The following is a 22,915-nucleotide window of genomic DNA, read 5'->3' as shown; positions in this document are numbered from 1 at the left end:
AAAACTATTATTTTTTTATTTAAAAGTTGATTCAAAAGCTTAACGAACATGTTTACGAGAACGAGCCGAATATTATGAAGTTTGAGCTTAATTTATTTATCTTAACAAGTCTCATTAAACGAGCTCAAATGAACTTTTATCGAATCGAAATTTAAATAACTCATGAGCGGCTTGACTCATTTACACTCCTACTAACGTCAGTAGGACAGCTGGGTTGCTTCACGTGCAGGGGAGAGAGATGGAAGATTGGCCGGTTTTGCACATCGCCCCCTGTTTTGTTTTATAATTACCAAACCTAAACAGGCTTTTTGAGTGGATAGTCTTTCGATTTAGCCTTCGTATGGCCCAGATAGAAGCAGCAGAGAACAGAGTGAAACAGAGAGAATATGAGCGCCACGAAGATGCTCGCTTTGGGAATTCCCAGCCCCCAGCGCGATGCATTTCGCCTCCTCCCTCGTCCATCGCTCGCTTCTTGTAAGCATGCCGCCGTGCGCCTTGCTCCTCTCGCTACCTCTTCTTGCTCTGGTGCCCTCTTCCCCTCCACCACCACACCGCACACTGATGGCGACGGCAGCAGCAGCAGAAGGAAACTACGGCGGAGATACCGCCGTATACCTCTTCGAAGTAAGATTTCGCTACCCTTGTACTCTGTACACTTTAGATTGAGGTGTTTTGTTGATTGGCGTGTTGTTGCTTATCCTGTGTTTGCCAAAATGCCTAGCTAGTTTGTACTTGAAAATGCCGCCTTGTGACATGGCTGTTGGGCTGTTCCTTTTGTTTTTTCTTTCGTTTTTTTCCTCTCAAATTTTATAATTTATGGATGATGAACTTTTACTATGGTTATGTTGGTGACCGTTCGTATTCTTTTTTAATTTTGTATCTCGATTTTCCTTATCCTAGAATGTAAAATTTTCGCTTTGTTCTAAGTTAAGATGGTAGCTTTTTGACAATTATGTGTAGGGGTTATAATTCTTTTGATCACATTTCCCTTCCCCACGGTCGATGCCTGTTTCTTGTTGGTATCATATTGAAACAATTTCAATTTCATTTAATGAAAGATAAAGTTGCATTTGGTCTTATTTAAAATAGAGATATGATGAAACAATTAACATAGATAATTGGAGGAAGTAAGTAAAATTAGAGAAAATGTATCCAGTGGCAAGCCTAAATTAACAGTTCTAAGGCAAGGAATCTCAAATCCACATAGTATGGAAGTGTTACCTCTATTCCTGACTCGTTGGTATGGAAGTCTGCTATAGATCCTTGCAATGTTGAACAACCAAATAATATAATCATGAAAATATGGAAGAAGGAAGGATAGAGTTGTATCCTGCTTAAAAGTAGTATCCTTTATTCAAAATTTAAATTTAAATAAAATTAAAATCTGAACTATGTTTTTAATCTTGAGTTTTCAAAATAAAAACCCCAACATGTCCATTATTCTGTATATTGTTTCGTTGTTTTTTCAATTATGATTAGCAGGAATAGTGCTTTAAAGTTTGTCATGTATGATGGATTAGCTAGTTAATGTGGAATGTTGAACCAAAATCTGAAACCACAGATTGTGTGGCAACTAATTCAGTCACTGACAATTTGGAGAAGCAAAGTGAAGTTGAAGTTGCAAATGGGTACACTATGACACAGTTCTGTGACAAAATGATCGAGTTCTTTATGCACGAGAAACCACAAACAAAGGATTGGAGGAAAATCTTGGTGTTTAGGGATGATTGGAAGAAGTACAGGGTGAACTTCTTTGACCGATGTCAAGTACGTGTAGATATTGAAAATGACCCAGTAATGAAGCAGAAGTTGATATCATTTGCCAGGAAAATGAAGAAGGTAAACACCCCTCTTGTCCTCTCTACTTGATATTTTTATTGTTTGCTATTAAGCTCTATGCAAATGTTGCACTTTTTTCAGTCAAGATGCTAAATGAGTCAGTTTAAAATAACTGTGCAAGAATGAAATTGAGTTGCAACTATTGGTAAATTTGAGACATTAATCTCTATTCTCTAATGTAATGTGTTTGTGTTCTTCGAAGATGTTTGATTTCCTTCTGATTGATTTTCACATTGACCACAGATAGATCACGAAGTAGATAATCATATGGAACTTCTCAAGGAGATTCAAGAAAATCCTCTGGACATTAATGCTATTGTTGCACAGAGGAGAAACGAATTCACCAGTGACTTCTTTCATCATCTCAATATACTACAAGAATCCCTTGACAGCCTGGAGGATCGCGATGGTAATTAGATTTACATGCTAAACAATGTTTCACATCTAGTTAGTCAACCTCCAAAAGGCTCCATAAATGTGGTTTTTGGTACCTTATCTACTGTTTAATGGAAGTTTTTCCTTGGTACTATGGGATTTAATGGGATGCACCATGATTGGTTCTCTTGCTTGATGGGTTGATGAAACTTAAATTCCCATATGGTGATATGGAGTGGTATTATGAATCCCATGTAGGAGATGAGATTGATAACTTTCACAGACATTGTTCTCTCGTATTCTGTTGATTATTAGCTTTCAAGGTAATAGAATCCATCTCTATTCCGTTGTCTTCATATTGCATTAAGCAGTCCATAATTCTTGCAATTCTAATGGGTGTGTCAAGGGGATACTTTATTATTGAGGTTTTGTAAGCAGTCTCATTGCATCGATTCAGTGACTTCTAGGTGAGTCGGTGGATGTATTATAAAGCTGATAGCCTGATATTGTTTGTATGTTTGACATCTATTTCAATTAGACTTTGGTTTATCATCTTGCAATTACTGTCAATGACCTTTTGTGATGTATGTTGTTTTCCTTGTGAACTTGGATCTTAAGAAATGCCTATTACAAAATGTTTCTTATGCAGGAATAGCCAGACTTGGAGCTAAATGCTTGTCTGCTGTAAGTGCTTACGACAACACAATTGAAAACTCAGAGATACTGGAAACAGCACAATCAAAGTTCAATGATATTCTAAATTCCCCTTCCTTGGACGAAGCATGTGAAAAGGTTAAGAGCCTTGCTAAGGCAAATGAACTGGACTCATCCTTGATTCTTCTGATAAATAGAACTTGGGCAGCAGCAAAAAACTCTACCACAATCAGGAACGAGGTGAGTAGGAAATTTTGCGAGGTTTAGGTGTTATTCGCATATATAGCCAAAAAAAAAACACTACGAATTTATTTTGCTGTCTGGTAACAGCCAAAGAAACAGGAAAAAAAATGCTAAAGATAAGCTTATTATCCTTTCATCTTTGTTATTTGGTTGTAGATGATATCAGGATGAGAGTATTTGCTCATCATTGCAGGTTAAAGACATTATGCATCACATATATATGGCAACAAAAAAAAGCATCAAAAGTATTGCGCCCCATGAGATTAAGTTATTGAAGTATTTGTTGAACATTACTGATCCTGAAGAGCGATTTATGGCGCTTGCCACTGCTTTCTCTCCTGGAGATGAACGCGATGTCAAAGCTACTGATGTTATATACACGTAAGTAATTGTCTTCTTGCTTCCCACCTGATGTAAAATCTCACACGATTAGCTTGTAGTCAGATCCTTAATTTAATTTGTCATATAATCTGAAATTCAACTTTCCTTGATGTCTCTGCTTTGTTTCTCAGAACTCCCAAGGAGCTGCACAAATGGATTAAGATAATGCTCGACGCCTATCATTTAAATAAAGAAGAAACAGACTTGATGGAAGCAAGGAAAATGAGTGATCCAGTGGTAATCCAAAGACTTTTCGTTCTGAAGGAAACAATTGAGGTAGAATACTTGGGGCAACCTTCTGATAAGCAAGACCAAGAAACCGACTAAAACACGCGGTCATTATGGTTTCCATATCAAGACAGCGAGTGAGTCCCAATATGATCTTACATGTTTTGAATATGAACTTCCCTGAATCAAAACAACAGGGATGGTGTCCAATCATAATGCTGACTAAAGATCATCATTGACATTGGATTGGAAGGTTAGAATGCTTAGCAGTTTCAGATTTTCGAGCACGCGCAATACGATTTAAAAGATGATTGTGTGTATCCCTTTTGCTGTTGACTTTGTGAGATCCTTAGAGGTGGTTCTTGTGAAGCATGCTTATACTCTTTTTCTCCTTTTTCTTGCAAGATCTTTAAGAATGTTAATTGTAGTTTTTAAGATACTAACCGACCATTTGACTGACTGGCTAAAGGAATGCCTAGTTAATCTTATTTAAATCTGACTATTTGAAGGAAAATAATGAAAATTGATGAAATTGATTTCTATTAGCTTGCAATGTTTTGAAAAAGATATGTATGATATGTAAAGACAAACTGACCAATTCAATGGATTCAATCCACAGGAATATCTTACTCGCCTTATTTGACTCTAGAAATTTTAGAAAAAAAAAATAATAGAAGCTGATGATAGTAGACCAATTCTGGTCAATCTGAACTGTTTGACTTGTTCTTTTTAGAACGTTTATATTTATTATTTTGAGTTCCAAATCTAGTTGAAATGTGAAACTGATCTCCAATTCCCACATGAATTCTATTTTTAATAAGATTAAAAAAAACTTAATAATGGCATAAATCATTTTAAATGGCTAAACTAATAAATAAAGACTTATTCTAAACAAGTTTTAGGTGTTTCGATTCATTTTCTTCCAAGTCTTTGATTTGATTTCTTCAAGTTTATTTCCATTAATGAGAGTTTTAGGTGCTAATTAATATTGTTGTTGAATTAAAGTAGGAGTGTAAATGAGTCAAGTCGTTCGTGAGTTATTCGAAGTTCGATTCGATAAAAGTTCGTTTGAGTTCGTTTAACGAGGTTCGTTAAGATAAACAAACCAAGTTCAAGCTTCACAATATTTGGCTCGTTAGCTCGTGAACATGTTCATTAAGCTCATAAATCAACTTTTAAATAAAAATAATAATAGTTTTGATATTGAATTTATAGATTTTACACTCTACTTATGAAAAACATAGACAAATATATTAAATTTATTTATTAGAATAAAATTATAAATTTTAACAAGAATATTATAATTTTTAAAAAATATATAATTTAGTTTTAATAAATATTTAAATTTATAATTTATATTTATTAAGTTTGTTTAAGCTCGATAAAAGTACGAATAAATTCGTGAGTCATGAATATATTCATTAAATAAAGCTCGTGCTTGGTTCGATTATAAACGAATCAAATTTAAACATCTAAGAGTTCGACTCGACTCGACTCGACTCGACTACACCCTTAAATTAAAGCACCAAGTGACGTGTACTTGTGAATCCAAGTTCTGACTTGTTCCCATCAACAATCAGTGGGCGTTGACCAGATAATGCCTTCCGCCTGATATTTTCTTTTTGTTAGATTTCAAAGTTACAAGTTATTTTGATGGTATTTGAATTTTGGAACAATTATGAGTATTTATCGATTTACTTTATTCATATAAGTATTTAAACTACCAGTAATTGTAATTAACAAGAGTAACTTACAATATAATTATTTATATTATATTATATTTTAGATTTTAAATTACAAATTAATTTATATTTTAATTTAGGAAGAACTTAAAAAAGAAACTTATGATTGAATGTGCCTCGTCAACACCAAACACGATCACATCAAAATAATTGTTAGTTCGTCGGCATTGAGAAATGGAAGCGCGTGGGACATGCTGTGGATTACTGCGTTGTCCATGGCCCTTTATTAATTTTTTTTCAATATTATATATTTAACATTATTAATATTTCATTATGATTATTTATTTAGGATTCTTTAATTCTTTCCAACCCATAACACTATATTTAATATAATTTTCACATCAAAATAATATAATTTTAACATCAAATATTATTTCAGCTCTAATTCACTCGTATCATATCACGCCCCAAAAAAATATTCTTTAAAATATTCTATTTGTCTTATTATAATTTAATTATATTTGATTTTATTAATTATGTAATGAAATTAAATTTTTCTCACACTAAATATATGATGATGTGAATAGTGCAGCATCAAAAATGGTATTGTACTATTCATCATATCATGTTTGATGTGATATTTAGTATATGAATTGGAGTATTTTGATATTAATTTTATATTAAATTTGTATTTTGATGATGGATGGGAGATGCCTTATTAAAGATTTGTGTATTATTATTATTTTTTTAAAAAATTAGTCAAAGTTTAAATAAATATTCCAGAATGAAAAATCTATTATGTTGACTGTTAAACGAGGAATTGCTTGGGTTCAAATTGACTTGATAGTCCACCTCTGGACTAGTTGGATCAGAAACTTAAATACTTAGATTTTTAAAAAACAAATTGTACCATTGAGGAAGAGAATTTATTAATGTTTTTTCATTTCAAAAATATTTTTATAGTATATTATACTAATTTTGATAAACCATTATCATATTAAATATTCTTATTTTAATTTAATTAAAATTGATTTAAAATGCCCGAACTAAAATTATTTGTACCATTTTTATTAGAATTATTTAGCTAAAACTGTTAAATATTTAATAATTTTAGTTAAAATATTTATTTTTAAATGAAAAATAGGATGAAACTTAGATGAGTATTATTTTTTAAAAGTTAAAGCAATATTCTAATATCAAAAATATCTTTATTACAGTATTATAGCTACCACAAACATGTTAAAACTAAAAATAAAAATTAAATGATACTCCAAATTATATAAATCATGACATTTGTTTTTTTTTAAAAAACACTTAATCAACTATTTTATCTCCAGAATACTCTCTTTCTTACGTCCAACATTATTGTATTATGTAAATAATTTACAATAAAAAAAGATAAAATTTATCATGGTGACCATCCTCATGACTACTTCATACTATTAAAAGAGAGTAAATCAGATACTAAGTAAGTCCTCATGTAAGAGGATATTTACACAACTTTTGTCGAGCTTATACTTTACTCAATTCTACAAATCTATCATATGATTGTCAATTCGGCTACACCCTAAGGTACTTCCAATATTATTATAGTAACTACAACTAGCTGTTGTGGCTATTTTAAAATAATTTTAATTAATTTAAAATGATTTGGATGAAGTTTAAATAATTTTGATATAATTAGTAAAGATTATTTTAATATAATTATTTATAATTTAATGTTTATGTTTCAAAATTTTAAGGTTTAAAACCTATGTTTAACTATGAAGTAATTATAAATAGCATTTACCATAGCTGTTATAACATATAGAAGTTATTTTAGTTGTTAAAAGAGTTAATTATTTCACTTTGAACAAAATTTCTACACAAAAATCACTATTATATTTAAAATAATTTTTTACAATCAAAATTATCTAAAATATATCAAAATTATTTTAAATTAATTAAAATTACTTTAAAATAGTAAAAATTATAAGTAACTGCCACAGCATTACAATAGTATTATATTTATTATAATAGATGATTGATTTAATTTGATTGTTGATTGATGAATCATTATATTCTTTTATTTTGACATCACTCTATTTATCTTATAAATAAGAGTGTTTGATATAAGTAAAATACAAGATAATTTTCTCTTCTACTATTGAATTATAACACATTATTAGTAGGAATGCTCTTTAAGGTATGAACTCATAAACATTCTTATTCTTAGTTTTTTGAAACTCTCAAAATGACACTAATTTTTAATTTTATGTTTATGTCTTTAGTTTTATATTAATACTCCTAAAGTAGCACAATATTTAGATTTACTATTGATACTCTTGAACTAGCATAAATTCTAAATTCATATTGATGCATCTAAAGAAGTACAATTTTTAATTCTATATATATTGATACTCCTTAAAAACATAACTTTTAATTCTATGGTGATGCCCTTGAAATATCAGGACATAAACTTATATTGACAGATTTGTAATTAAAAATATAAAGATATAAGATTTATCAATATTCTTGAAGAATATTGACTAAGATATAAATTTTATCAATATTCTTGAAGAATATGATTTATGATCGACACATATCAATATTCTTAAAGAATTTTTCTTAAAGATATAATATTTGTCAATATTCCTTAATAATATTGACATATATATTTGATTTGATCCTATTATGACATGCTTATTTAGTATTTGTCTCCTTTTAATTTTTGTTGCTATAATATTTTTGTACGGACACAAATATTTTATTGTTTCAAATAGTAACACATTTTGTTCTATAAATGATATTATTCTAGTTATTTTTTTGAATTTCCTTTTATATAGGTTGCTATGACAAATATTACAAAATTTAATTTGAAGCACTTGACCTAACTCGAAAATTTATTTGTCATGGATTTTGGATGCTGATATTCACCTTGTCGCTAAGAGTTTAGGAGATACAATAAAAAAAGGAAATAATGAATCCCTACAGGATCTTGCAAAAACACTTATTTTCCTTCATCGTCATCTTGATGATGAATTGAAAGTTGAGTATCTCAATGTAAAAGAACCACAAAAACTTTGGAAGAATTTAAAAGAAAGATTTGACTATTAGAGAACTATAGTTATCCCAAGAGCATGTTATGAATGGATGCATCTCTGCTTGCAAGATTATAAATTTGTAAGCGATTATAACTCAACACTATACAAGATTAGCTCCAAACTCACATTTTGCGGAGAGAAAATTATTGATCAAGATTTTTTAGAAAAAAAAATCTCTACTTTTAATGCGTCGAATGTGCTCCCACAACATCAATATTATGTGGGTGGATTTAAAAATATTCTGAGCTTATCCCTTGTCTACTAGTTGCTGAATAGAATAATGTGCTACTCATAAGAAATCATCAATTATGCCTAACTGGATCTACATCCTTTCTTGAAGAAAATGGAACATCATTCCCCGAAGTGAATGCTAACTCATCCAAAACCATAAAATTAGGGTAAGTCGTGGGCATGGCCAAAGGAAAAATTATCAGCAACAAAATGGTAAAATACTTAACAAACAACCAGTAGTGGAAATCTAACAATAAAGAAGTAAAAGGGAAAAACTAAAAGAATATAAAGATAAGTATTTTAAATGTGGGATGGAGGAGCATTGGTCTTATACCTATCATACAACAAAATATCTTGTGGATCTATACCAAAATTCAATCAAAGAACAAGGAAAAATAGAGACAAATTTTGCAAATGATTTGAATATCTCTGATTTCTTTGTCTAGTTAGATGATAATATTGATCGTTTTATTGGTAGCATCATGCTAGACAATATGAAATAATTGTATTTCCATTTTAGTATTTTTTTTACTTTCCAAGTTTACTTTTGATTTAAGTTGTAGGTGAAATCTCCAAAAAGTATGGAATGATTAGTTTTCAGTTGAGTTATAATGTATTTTCTATTTTAAAATTTCATTTTCTTTTAAATTATCAATGTGAGTTACTACTTTGGATCTTCATTTAATAAAATGTTTTATTTATAAATCTTGCAAAAAATTATATTGGAATTTAACTCTTTACTTATACATTTCTTTAAGATTAATAATGGAATATCAAAATGAATGTCTAGAAAATAGTGGTACAATCCACACATCCTTCGAAGCAAAAGGTATTTTTTGGAGTTAACATTAGCTGAAAATAATGTTATAACAATAACAAGTGCATAAACATATCATTTTACAAAATGATACAATCCTATATATTAAAAATATACTTTATGCTAGTAAATCTAGTATAATTTTGCTTAGTTTTAAAGATATCTATCAAAATGGATATCATATTGAAACATTAAATGAAAATAATATTGAATACCTTTGCATTATATCTGATTAGAAGCTGATAAAAGAAAGGTTGCGTGCACTCCCTTTTGGAATATATTGAATGATGAAAGTAGTTGAGATAAATATAATAATAAACCAAAAGTTTGTTGATAAATATAGTTTCATATTATGTCACAACTGATAAGGTCATCCTAAGGCAACAATCATGCGAAGCACAATAAATAATTCACATTGGCATCTTGTAAAGAACCAGAAGATTATTTTACATAACAATTTTTCATGTGTGACTTGTTCACAAGGCAAACTAATTATAAAATCTTCCCCACAAAGGTTGGTGTTGAAACTTCAACCTTCTTGGAGAGGATTCATGGGGATATTTGTGGACCTATACACCCACCATGTGAACCCTTTCGATATTTTATAGTATTGTTTGATGCTTCAACTAGATGGCCACATTATTAGTTTGCTTTCATCTTGAAATATAACCTCCGCTAAACTACTTAGGCAAATTATTAAACTATGAGCTTAATTCCTTGATTACTCAATCAAGGCCATTCGTCTTGATAATGATGTTAAATTTAAGTCACAAGCATTTGATGACTATTATATGTCAATCATAATTTTAGTTGAGCATTCAATTGCCCATGCTCATAGACAGAATGGACTAGCAGAATCATTTATTAAATTGTTGCAATTAATTACTAGACCACTACTCATGAAAACAAAACTTCTATCTTCTATTTGGGGTTATACATTACATGTTGCATTATTGATTCGTGTAACATCAACTAGTTATCACAAATATTCACTGTTACAACTTGCCTATGGTCGAAAACATGATGTTTCTCACATTCGAGTATTTGGTTGTGTAGTACAGGTCCCTATTCCATCTACACAGAACCAAAATGGATCCACAGCATAGATTTAGGATTTACATGGGATATGATTCACCATCCATTATTAGATATTTAGAGCCTTTGACATGTGACTTGTTTACTGCAAGATTTGTAGATTGCCACTTCGATGAAACGAATTTTCCAATGATGGGGGAAGAAAGTTGTATCCTGAAGAACAATGAAAATTTATTAGAATGAAAAGACATTATCTCATTTTAATCCCCGCAACAATCAATATGAGCAAGAAGTGAAAAGAATCATTCACTTGCAAAGAATTGCAAATCAATTGCCTAATGCTTTTATTAATACAAAAATGTGACAAAGTCACATATATATATTTATATATACAAGTATAGAATACTCTACTAAAGATTGATGTTCTTGTAGGATCATCAATTACTCTACCTACAAATGTATTTAGAATACGCTAGAAGCATGGTCGACCAATTTGATCCTAAGACACTGTACCTCGGAAAAGAAAAGTACAAGAAAAAAGAATAATTAAAAGCTCTAGAAGAAGCAATTCTAGATGATACAGTAAGAAAAATCATTGAACCAAATGTGGATACTGTTGTTCTTGAAGAATCATAGTTATATGAAAATAATTAGATTTCAATAAATTATTTGATGTCTCATAAAATATAGGATCAAAACAGTACAACCATTGATGATATTTTCGCTCTCAATATCTCTTGACATCATGCAAGGTGATGAAGATCCTGAATCACAATTGTCAAAGATTGTAAAGAAAGAAATGATGCGACAAAATGGAATGCGACTATACGAACTGAACTAGAATCTCTAGAGAAACATAAAGTCTTAGGGTTTGTAGTTAGAATTGTTGGTCCTGCTACGACCGACTAGGGGGTGAATAGCCTGCAAGTTAGATTAGACAATTCTTTTGCTTTTTATCTTAGCAAAGACAAACACAAGTTAACTGAATAATAAATAATTAAACATAAAACAAAATAAGAAAGAGGCACATAACTTTTATTTGGTTGTAACCGAGAAGGTTGTTAATCTAAGATAAGAATTAGCTCACTAGTAGTTCTCCTTCGATGAAGGCGGAGTAACCTCTTACAGATGATGATAGTACATAACTACAAAGCAGAATTAACGAGTTGGAAGTACAGAATTCGTAAATAAGTGTTGTATTGAATGAAGAGGACCATGACTTTATTTATAGCCCATTAATTGAAACAACCGTTTTGAGATATGACACTCCCGGACGTCTGGACTCGATCCGGGTACCCCCTAGCGGTGCAAGTCTATCCGCTTCGCAATGGCTTAGGGATAAAGTTTTATCCTTGCTTGGGCATTTGAACTTGGTTTGGGCGCCTGGAGTGTCACTAATGAGAACCCAAGACCTATCCATGCTGCAACGGCTCGGTGAGGTGCTCTGATCATGTCCAAGCACCTGAGCAAGTCAACTTTATGTTAACTTGTTCGACTTCTGCTCCAGTCACTTTGGTTGATTTCTCTGGCCATCCAAAGTTGAGCTCACCCGAACTCAACTTCGGCCTTCTCTCCTCAAGTAGTATTCCGATTCGACTTCTCATCTCTCGGAAGCGTCGTGCACATCCTTCTCACTCATTGACGTACTCTTCCGCAGCTTCTCATCCCTCAGTTGCATCGAACTCATTGACTCATTTCTTGTGTCATCATTCTCGTCCACTGCATCTTCTGTTCGACTTTTTATGTTCCTAAGTCCTTGCACACTTATTTTAGATTTTGAGGGATGTCCTAAGTCGCCTTACGATTTTTATTAAATATAGATTCACTATTTGAGTGCATATTATATGTTTGATTGTCTTAAACTCATTTACTAAATATCTATAATATAATTCATAACATAAGAGAAATTGTGGTTGGATCACAACTAGTGATTATCTCTACATGTGCCATTATGAACGTATTAGAATTTTCCCAGTTGTCGAATTAATACATTCGAACATCATTAATTCTGTAAGACTAGCACGGGTTATACTCCTTGGTTTGTCAAATAACTATTTTCTCACTGGATGGAGACATTGGGATGTCGAGAGTTAAGCGTGGATGCTAGTTATGGTAACTAGTTCATTGGAGTGACTCGCTATAAGACTTCATATGGTTATCTATATATATAGATATGCCTGTGAAGCTCTTACTACAGCTCGAGTGCAAGTTAATTTTCTTTGACTTGAGGTATACAAGTCATCTTAGTTATGAAAACTTATACTTTGACATCTTTAAAAAGTACCTCATTGAGGTGTGGACTCGGGATGATTGGATATAAGTCATAATACATGAAGATGTTTGGATAGCCCATAGAGGATTCACCATTCTTTGCGAGAAGACGTATACTTTATAGCCACTCGTTAGGATTATTACTCAAAGTCTTTGGGCAAAGCATCACATGTTAAGAGTACGAGACTCTTGTATACATATACGAATAATTTGAATCTGTAGAACAAAGAAGTATTACTTGGGCTAAGTGTGACGTAGTCAGTCTAGTGGGGATAGACACATAGATCATGTCCTGAACCAAGTGGGTATAAGATGAGTGAAAGGAACAAGGAATGACTCACTGTAACTCCTGAAAAGTTTAGAATTAGTTCTGAGATCAACTATAATTTTTTGGATAATTGAAAATCATAATATACTACTAGGTGTCACTCACGATCATTCTATAATTAAGTAGTTAATTATAGATGACCAAGATAAATCGGAGACTTATTGGATCACACACACTACGAGTCTTTAAAAGACGTAAAACAAGTTAAAGAATAGGGTTCTTAGATCAAGAGATAAATGTTTGGTTAGACCATACATAAGATAAATATAAAAATATTTGTCATAATGAAAGTGCGGATGAGCTACATCTCTTATGGTAGAGTTGGACCATATTTAGTTTAATCATGAATTAGTCATGAACCAACTTGATTTAGTTGTTAATTAAACCAAGAGGCTAATGAGCTAATTTTTAGTTAAGGGATAATGGGTTGGATTTGGATTTTATAATCCAACTCATTATATATATATATATATATATAGATAAAAGACTTAAGAAAGACAAAATTTTATCTTGGATTGTAAATTGAACATTTACTAGAAGGAATATTTGTTCATCAGTCCTCATACATAAAAAGATTATTAAAACACTTCTATATGGATAAAGTACATTCATTACCTTCACCAATGGTTGTTTGATCACTTGATACTAAGAAAGATTCTTTTTGTCCACTTGAAGATGGAGAAAACATCCTTGGCCAAGAAGTACCATATCTTAGTGCAATTGGTACATTATATATCATACCTCACCAATTGTACTTGCCCAAATATTATATTTTCTGTTAACTTTCTAGTAAGATATAGCTCTTCTCCAACCCAAAGACATTGGAATGATATAAAACACATATTCCGTGACCTTCATGATACAATATACATGAGGTTATTTTATTGATAAGAAAAAATTCGTCTTTAGTAGGATATGTAGATACAAATTATCTTTCAGATGCACATAAAGCTAGATCACAAATAGGTTATGTATTTACACGAGGAGACACTGCTATATCATGGAAGTCAACAAAATAAACTTTAACAGTGACATCGTTAAATCACTCTAAAATTATTGAAATGCATGAAGCAAGTTAAGAAAGAATATGGTCAAGATCCATGATGTAACATATTCAAGAATCATGCGGACTGACAATAACTAAAGATAGTCCAATGCCTATATTTGAAAATAATACTATTTGCATTGCACAACTAAAGAGAAATTATATTAAAGGGAATAGAACAAAACATATTTTACCAAAATTCTTCTACACACATGAACTTCAGAAAAAAGGTGATATTGATATCCATCAAATTCGTTCTAGTGATAATGTTGCTGATTTATTCATAAAAGCATTGCTAACGTCAACATTCAAGAAATTGATACACAAGATAGGGATGTATCAATTAAAAGATATTCAGTGATTAAAATCAGAGGGAGTATTTACTATTATACTCTTTTTTTTTTGTTCAGATTTTTTTTCACTAGATTTTACTAACAAAGTTTTAATGAGATAACATTGAATTCACTATCAATCATTTAAGGGAGAGTATTATAATAAATGATTAATTTGATTGTTCATTGATGAATCATTCAATTCTTTAATTTTTATACCACTCTACCTATTTTATAAATAGGAGGGTTTGATAGAAATAAAATATAAGATAATTCTCTTATAAGTCTCTCCTCTTCTATTATTAAATTATAATAATATTATACATAATAATAATTAATAACTACCGTGTAATTTTGATAATCATAATGGTTATAATAACGTTGGAAATAGGAATATTGTGATACCCTTCCTACGAAGCTGAAAATATTTGATGGGCGTCCTTTTCTTAATTTGGACCCCTTTTGAATTTTGCCATATAAAGAGAGGTTTATTTGAATTTTTAAAATCCATAAATAGAGAGCATATTGGGCAATCGTCCATGGTTTTCCACTTCCCTCCACCGATTACCTTTTTCTTCGCCCTTTGCCGGAGTTGATATCCTTCCTACGAAGCTGAAAATGGAGACGCTCCAGCGTGCGTTGGCTTAGCCTTTCGACATCCAGAGTCGCCTTCGCCTAAGAGCATTCCGCTACGAGTTCCAGCTCCTTTACTGTCCGGGAAAAGGTGAGTTCCTTTAATTTTTTTGAATCGCGGAGATTTCTTGTATAGATGGTTTCTGTTTGGTTAGGATCTTCGATTAGGGTTTTTTGTCTGTCTCCTCGCTGGATATTGTTCTCTGCTGATTTGCTTGTCGTCGCCGTTGCTCTTGCTGTTCTGCTAGTTTTTGGTACAAGATCTGAAAGATCAAAATTTTCATTAATGGTCAGAGGGATGGATTAGGGATAAGGATTTGCTTCGGAAATAAAAAGAGGGAGAAGAAAAGATCAATCTTTTACCTGTGTGAAGGATGGGGGAAAAAAAGTGGAAACCGAAGGACTCCTGGCACTTGCGGCGGTCGGAAAGCTTGCGGTCGGTGGAGAGCTCGCGAATAGCCTATGAGCCCACCAAGCTCGTCAGTAGGCTTCGAACTCGCCGTTGAGCTTGCCGGCAGTGGAGGGTGTGCTCCGGGGACTGTGGAATTGATATTTTACGAGATTAGGTTCATTCTGTCTGATTTTGGGTATCCTTCGCAAATAGTAAAAGAAGGCAAATATCTCTAATCCGTTCCTTATCTCTCCTTTCGGGTAAAAGGAGTCTAAAGGTGTATACTTTTCTCTACAAGATTATTATTTAAGGAAGGACCACGGTATGTATTAAAGATGGTAAAAGATACTTTTTTAGTAGATTGGAACTATCACTGTCTATCACTTATCTTTTCTCTTATCCGTCCCTACTGTTGAATGTTGATCTTACTAACACAATCCATCTGAAGGTCAAAAAATAGGATAAGGATGGAAACTGGTTGAGTGAAACTCTTCTCTTTGAAATCGGGCGTGTTTGGAAGTTCATGCAGTCTCTTTACTTTCAAGTTTCAATTGTACATGTTATGGAAACTTTATTATAATTGGGAAATTATTTTGATTTTAGCTGACACAAAAGTCAAGTCCCTACCCTGGTAGATTTTTGTCATCCTTGATTTTTTTCCCCTAGCTATCATCTTCTCGATGGACTACCAACTTTTTTGCAATCAATACATTATTTTTAATTCTCTTTCCCATGCCATCAACTAAAGGATCTATATATGTAGGTCTTTATTCATCCCCTTCAATATGGATCCCGTCATCTTTCAATATGCCCCTTCTTATTATTAAGTTTCTTTAAATTTGTATATTTTTACGGAGAATCTGGTTGATTTTGTGGTATTTTTACAACAGACATCAGTAAGTTAGCCAGTTAATAAGAAGTGGCTTAGACCTCAGTTATTAAGAAGTGTCTCAGACCTCAATTGGGAATAAGGCCAAAAGAGGTCAAGCTAGGTGGAGTTTGACCATGTTTAGGTTAGGTCAAATATGGTTTTCTAGAACTAGAACCAATTTGGCTAATAGTCAAAAAGGAAGGGATGAAGTGAATGCCAACTAGCCCGAGTTGTTTGGAGGTTCAGTGAAGTTGGTTAAGTTCAGTTTTAGGATGATAAAATATGCTTATTGGGCGAATCATGATGCACAGTGAAGCTTGGATTAATTAATGGCTTGATCTTTGTCTACTGAAATGGGGTTGGAAGTGAGCTCTTCCCTTTTATAACCCTAATAATTGGGACCTCTTCCCTTTTATTGCCCTTGGAAGTGAGCTACTCTAACAATCCCATGCCTTGTGTTCCTTAACCATTAGTGGTTCTTATGGCTCTGGGTTGAATCAACTATTTTCAACACATGTAACTCCTGAAATTGGCTTTACTATTATTCCTCGGATTGGTTCATGTTCACATGTCTCTTTTGTCAGACATGTGCCTTCTATCTGACGGTTGGTTGCACTAGTGGATATTTTACCCACTTTATTTCTTTATACATTGAATATTGGTGCAAAAGATTGAGCATAGGTGATACCATCTCTTGGTGTTAACTTGAGTCACACTGGGGTATATTATGCTTCTAGGCATGACAAACATGTAAACCCACTGTATCATAAAGAAATTATTTTTCAAATATTTAACACTGTTCTGCTAATCTGAATATCTTTAGTTGTTGATGCAACAGTAGAAATCATTCTATAGATTTAAATAACATTATGACCCTTGGTTGGAAATTTTCTTACTTTATCTTAAAGGGAAGCAACAATCCATTCAAGAGAGAACAATGTCGATATCAACCAGTTCATCATCTGTTTTGGCTCCAAAATTGCACTTTGATAGTGATGAAGATGTTGCTTTACTCACTGCTGTCAATGATGAGCATGGGGGTGTTATTGTTGAAATTAAGGACCCCATGGATTCTACAGATTTCAGTACTTCATTAAGATCTTCTTTAATAAATTGGAAGAAACAGGTATTTATCTCTATCACTTATTTGTTTGGCTAAATACTTCAATTCCCTAATGCTTAGAAAACATTTCTAGTATTTAAACCACTAGATAGTTGTACTTTGTGATAACAAGTGGTTCATATCCCAAGTTTATTAATAATTGAATATGGCTGTAAAATGTGTAGTAGATACATGGTCACTAATACTTATCAAAACTCAAACTTTTCTCCTCGTTTAAGAATGTATGCTAGTGTTGAGTGCATAAGTTTATAGACAAGAACTAGCACAATTCCTGCATGATTTCATGTAAATCACTATCCATTTGACCTTGCCATATGATTTGCACTAATTGTACAATAAATAATAACTTAAACCAATACATTAAATTTGTCTCACATTTTAGAACTAGAAAATGTGACAAGCACTCTATCTGAAGATAATAGCTGAGTACATAGAATGCACCAGAACAGAAGCTACGATTCAAAATTTAAATCTGTCCCTCCTTTTTTCTCAGAAAACTGAGAATGTGAAAGTCCTAAATTGGAAGATAAAGTTGTGATTATATAGTATGGAAACCTAAATTTGAGTTGAAAGACACTTCAATTTAGGCACAGTCTTGGTTGCCTAGACTTCTTCCCTGTGTTACTATTATCACCTCTGTATCCATAGGTTGTTTCAAAAACTTTAACTATGCATTATCTCAATTTTTATGCCTTCACTTGGAACAACTTTACACAGATTTGGTCTTTTGTGTAAACAGAAAAAGAAAATATATTCTTTCAAAACTTGAAATTCACATGACAATAAATATATCTAGCTTGAAGGAAATGGAATCTCTTTACTAATTATCTTATACATTGAAGAAACTTGCTTATGTTTAGAAAGCTCTCATAATAAAATTTATTAAGTGTCTATTTTGAAGTATAACAAGGTTTGAAAAGGTAAAGCTAATTGAATTCAAGAAAGTGAAGGTACATGAACCAAATGAAAATGCAAAATTTTCAGAAGATTATAATAAGGTTATTCTTGAATCGATGATGTAAATTGAATATATGAATTATACAAATTATTTATTCTTAGAAAAGGAAATGAAATATCTTTTTGCTTATATGCCAATCATGATTAGCTAGATGAAATCACAAAAAAAAAGAAAAGAAAAGAAAAGTCTTGGGTTTTGTTAACTACACCACCTTTATTGGTAAATATTTATACCTTCTTTCATCTCAGTTTTAGTAAGTTCTTGTACACATGATCAATTTTCCTGGAGGTTGATGGTTGGCATTACTTTTCCAATTCCTTTTTCAGGGTAAAAAAGGTGTTTGGATTAAACTTCCTATAAATCTTGCAAATCTTATTGAAGCTGTTGTTCAGGTAATTAATCTCTCAAGACAATTGCTATACAAACCTATTACCTGTTTTTCATAAATGTGTTGCATCATTCAAAATGAAAGAGCTCTCAAAATAATTCCAAACAATATTCAAATCTTATCTGTCCTACCATAATCATGGGGGTATATTTTCTGTTAACAGAATTTCGTATCCATTTGTAGTTAGACTATCTATAGATGCAGATGCCCTAATTACATGCTAAAATATTTAGAAGCTCATATTTTCATAAAAATAGCATTTCCTCATCTGTGGATAAACACGGTGTTCCTATATCTCCTCGCATAATTTTATTACTAGCATCACTTCAATCACCCTGTGGAATTTTTATTGATGTAGGAGGGCTTTTTATACCACCATGCAGAACCAACTTATTTAATGCTGGTTCGTTGGCTTCCCAATACTCAACACACAATACCTGCAAATGCCTCACATAGAGTTGGAATTGGGGCTTTTGTGATGAATGATAACAGAGAGGTATCTCAAATGAAAAACGTATGCTTTGCTTTTCAATTGTAGATGACAGCTAAAACCTGTCATGGGCCATCAAGCTCACTTGCTTCAAGTTCATTTACCTTGCCTATCTACTTTATGAATCACTATTGTTTTTTTTTTTTTTGCCTGGTTTTATTCACCATTGTTTTTGGATTCTTTAATGTATTGGTAGATTTTGGTAGTCCAAGAAAAGAATGGCATACTTAAAGGATCAGGATTTTGGAAGTTTCCAACAGGAGTTGTTGAACAAGTTAATATTCCAACCTCAAATATATGGCTGAATACTAGTGTTTCTGGACTCAAGTGTTCGTTTCTGTCTAATACAAGAACTTTGTTTTTCCTTGTAGGGCGAAGACATACATGCCGGAACAATAAGGGAAGTAAAAGAAGAGACAGGAGTATGTGACAACTATGATCCTTTGCTTTGATTTTCACTACACAAAAGAGGGGAAAAAACTAGTATAACTTTTGAGATTGTTAATGTCACATTCAGTCTGTCTAAATGAATTTTATTTTTGTTTCAGATTGATACTGAATTTGTTGAAGTTCTGGCATTCAGGTATTGTTATATACTCATACTTATGTGATGATTGCATATAATCATTGTCCTGACATTTATTTTTTGAACAAATTCCTTTGCCTTAGTGCTACAATATTTTTGGGTGTGCGTGTGCATGTCATTACTTATGCAACCTAATGGGCCAAGTGAAAGTTACGTTGATAGATTATTGTAGGAACATCTTTTAAAATTAATTCAATCCTCTTAAATCTAACTGTAGATCCTTTGATGACCATATTGCCACATTGAAGTATTTCCCTTTTTTTTTAGGAATTTGTGATGCTAAAAGGTGTCAACAAGAATTAGGCCTACTAAACTTAGTGGCGAAAATATGCAGTAAATTTTGGTTGTCCCACCCAATTCACAAGTGTGCCCAAGTTTCCCTAACATATGGCTAGGGCCATGATTTCAAGTGTCCATTGGTATCTATCTGCATGATCAAAAAGTATTATTCTGGCCACATACTGATGTCAATGTTACTGTCTTGCCTATAATTTTGATGGTACTAATTGAGAGAGGGTCTATTTTGATTGGCACCATTAGAATTGACGAGAGAGGAAGATTCTCTTCTATGACTTATCCATAGATTACATATTTACATTTGCCGATTACGGGGAGAACAGGGTTTGTTTCGGTTGATACCATTCAGAACTGATGAGGGAAGAAAGTTCTCTTTCACAACTCATCCATAGATTACGAGGAGATGTAATACTATAAAAGAGAGGGGAGTTGAAGCTCCTATTGGAGCACCAACAACAACTATGAGTGATGTTGGTGTCGCACAAATTGAGATGTATCTATATCTAGTATGCGTCTTTTTAGTTCTTGTTTAGTCATTGCAAATCCAACTCCTAGTAAATAAACAAGACATATTTATGGGCATGCAAAAAATCATTCCAATACTAAATGTCTTGTTAGGATGCTACACGAACAAAATATTCTCATCCAAAAGACATTTATTTGGATCATTAGTTGAGATGCTTATCATACCTTTATGATTTATTGTTCCAAACTAATTCACTTCATTTTCTAATTACTATAAACTTATATTTGAAGACAAGTAAGCTACATAAAACTTACTTGAGTTGATCTCAATGCGTGCCAATTGTTGGGACCATGTGAGGTGTTAACAAGTGTAACTCATGTCAAAAAGGATAATCTTGTCTCTTTTCACAAAACAACATAACTCAAGTGCGCTTATATCACAGGAATACCGATGATCTTCATGTGTTATAATTCTCCTCTGGAAGGTCCATTTTAAACTTGAGAAACTACAAACACGTGAAAGCTATATCAGTGCTTCAAATACTATAACATTTAGGGCAGTATTACCTTTATGTGCAAAGATTGACAATTCACATAAACAAACAACTGTTGCATACTAGTTCATAGTTGTACTGCACTCTAGATTCACAGTTGCTTGCATGAGGCAGTCATATTTACGACGTCTATGTCATCATTAACATTCTCATTACATTATGATATCAATCCATGCACATTCTCTTTTTGTGTTCGATGCATTGTCTTTGTGCATCTGTTTCTTACATTACTAGAGACAACAAATGCATCTAATTTTCACAACATAAACAGGCAGACCCACAAGGCATTCTTCGAGAAATCAGATTTATTCTTTCTATGCTTGTTGCGCCCTCTCTCATTCGACATTCACATACAAGAACTAGAGATCGAAGCTGCCCAGGTAAAGATCTTCTTACTTCGTCTCTTCTTTAACTTGGTACATTTGACTAATTCGACTAATTCATAAGCATAATGAAATCATCTGATCGATTTCATCTTGCAGTGGATGCCGATTGAGGAATACGCAAATCAACCTTTTGTCCAGAAACACGAACTGCTGAAGTATATTCTCGAAGTTAGCTTGGCAAAGATCGACAAAGGCTACTCTGGATTCTCACCTGTTCAAATAAGATCAACTTTCTTCGGGCAACAAAGAGAGGAATGCCTCTTTTTGAACAGCAGGGACTTCAACCATTAGAGACCTGTTTGATCTCGTACACTAATTAATCGTCAAGAACCAGGATGAGATCTCGGCCGGATCAGATGATCAAACAGAGGCCTATGGCCGACTCCTCTATAGAATTTGTGTTCTCGAATCCCCCTCGATCCACTGTTTTGCGTCGATGTTGTTTTCTACTGTTAATGCTCTTTGTAATGTCTCATTTTGATCGATTACTTTGAGACACTTAGGTGTCCATTTAGCACAAGTTGTTCTGTGAAATCTTTATTAGTAGGGATACAATTCATGTTAATTTTGAAATGTAGGCGCGAGGGAGGAGTCTGAGTGATCTTTCGTATGAGCGCTAAGGGACCTCATTGACATTCTCAATGCTCGATCGAGCTTGCAATGTTAGAGGAACACGAAGAGAGGATTCAAATTCTTTTGTTCTAGTCAAAGATGAAATTGTCACTGTAACTGTCCCTCCAAAACGGTCCCTCCAAAACGGCTCAAGACAGCGTCTTTGGATGGCTCCACATACTTTGGTAGGAGAGATCGTTCCTTTGTGATGCTTGTTGGCATTGCTATGTCACTAATAGGAACAATGTAGAACTTTAACTAAAGTGTGGATGAACTAGGTACACATTCATAATTGTAAAAAAGAATTTTACCCATTTTATTATTATTTTAATAGAAAATGATAATTATTATTTAATAGAAAATGACCGATTAGTTACAAATTAAATTTTAATATGAAATGTAAATATTTTATGAGTAAAGTAGAGAAAAATTTCCAATCAGAACTTAAAATTTGCATGCAATCCCCATTCATTAAAAACTTTGTTTCCACTCCCTGCCTGTAAAGTTTTATTTACTTTAACTCCCTCATGCAAATATTGTGACCTAATTGCCCCTCAGTTTTTTTTTATACAAAAGGTCAAAAAATGAGTATAATTTAAAGAAAAATCTAGTATATT

At 32.5% G+C, this 22,915-nt stretch overlaps 2 protein-coding genes across 2 annotated transcripts; both read left to right on the top strand.

The window, feature by feature from the left end:
* Positions 1-316: 316 nt before the first annotated feature.
* LOC122043169 (uncharacterized protein At4g37920-like) lies at positions 317-4,252 on the top strand. The gene is made up of 6 exons (XM_042603655.1): positions 317-624; positions 1,562-1,839; positions 2,083-2,248; positions 2,864-3,108; positions 3,305-3,492; positions 3,624-4,252. The coding sequence occupies exons 1-6, from the start codon at positions 387-389 to the stop codon at positions 3,817-3,819; spliced, it is 1,311 nt and encodes a 436-aa protein (XP_042459589.1). The 5' UTR covers positions 317-386; the 3' UTR covers positions 3,820-4,252.
* A 10,825-nt stretch (positions 4,253-15,077) lies between these two features.
* On the top strand, positions 15,078-22,251 carry LOC122043168 (nudix hydrolase 2-like). The gene is made up of 9 exons (XM_042603654.1): positions 15,078-15,268; positions 17,348-17,565; positions 18,847-18,912; positions 19,267-19,404; positions 19,595-19,672; positions 19,770-19,820; positions 19,947-19,981; positions 21,572-21,680; positions 21,783-22,251. Exons 2-9 carry the CDS (start codon positions 17,377-17,379, stop codon positions 21,975-21,977), a joined length of 861 nt encoding a protein of 286 aa, XP_042459588.1. The 5' UTR covers positions 15,078-15,268; positions 17,348-17,376; the 3' UTR covers positions 21,978-22,251.
* The last annotated feature ends 664 nt before the right edge of the window (positions 22,252-22,915 follow it).

This window comes from Zingiber officinale, chromosome 2A (assembly GCF_018446385.1).
Source record: "Zingiber officinale cultivar Zhangliang chromosome 2A, Zo_v1.1, whole genome shotgun sequence".
NCBI classification, from domain to species: domain Eukaryota; kingdom Viridiplantae; phylum Streptophyta; class Magnoliopsida; order Zingiberales; family Zingiberaceae; genus Zingiber; species Zingiber officinale.
The sequence above is the reverse complement of the archived record's forward strand: the minus strand, read 5'-3'. Positions and strand labels throughout refer to the sequence as shown.

Coding starts and splice junctions, on each gene's coding strand:
- LOC122043169 (XM_042603655.1), top strand. CDS start 387: ATGAGCGCCACGAAGATGCTCGCTTTGGGAATTCCCAGCCCCCAGCGC. Junction 3,109..3,304: donor CTACCACAATCAGGAACGAG/GTGAGTAGGAAA, acceptor TCATCATTGCAG/GTTAAAGACATTATGCATCA. Junction 3,493..3,623: donor GCTACTGATGTTATATACAC/GTAAGTAATTGT, acceptor TTTGTTTCTCAG/AACTCCCAAGGAGCTGCACA.
- LOC122043168 (XM_042603654.1), top strand. CDS start 17,377: ATGTCGATATCAACCAGTTCATCATCTGTTTTGGCTCCAAAATTGCAC. Junction 18,913..19,266: donor TTATTGAAGCTGTTGTTCAG/GTAATTAATCTC, acceptor TTATTGATGTAG/GAGGGCTTTTTATACCACCA. Junction 21,681..21,782: donor TAGAGATCGAAGCTGCCCAG/GTAAAGATCTTC, acceptor TTCATCTTGCAG/TGGATGCCGATTGAGGAATA.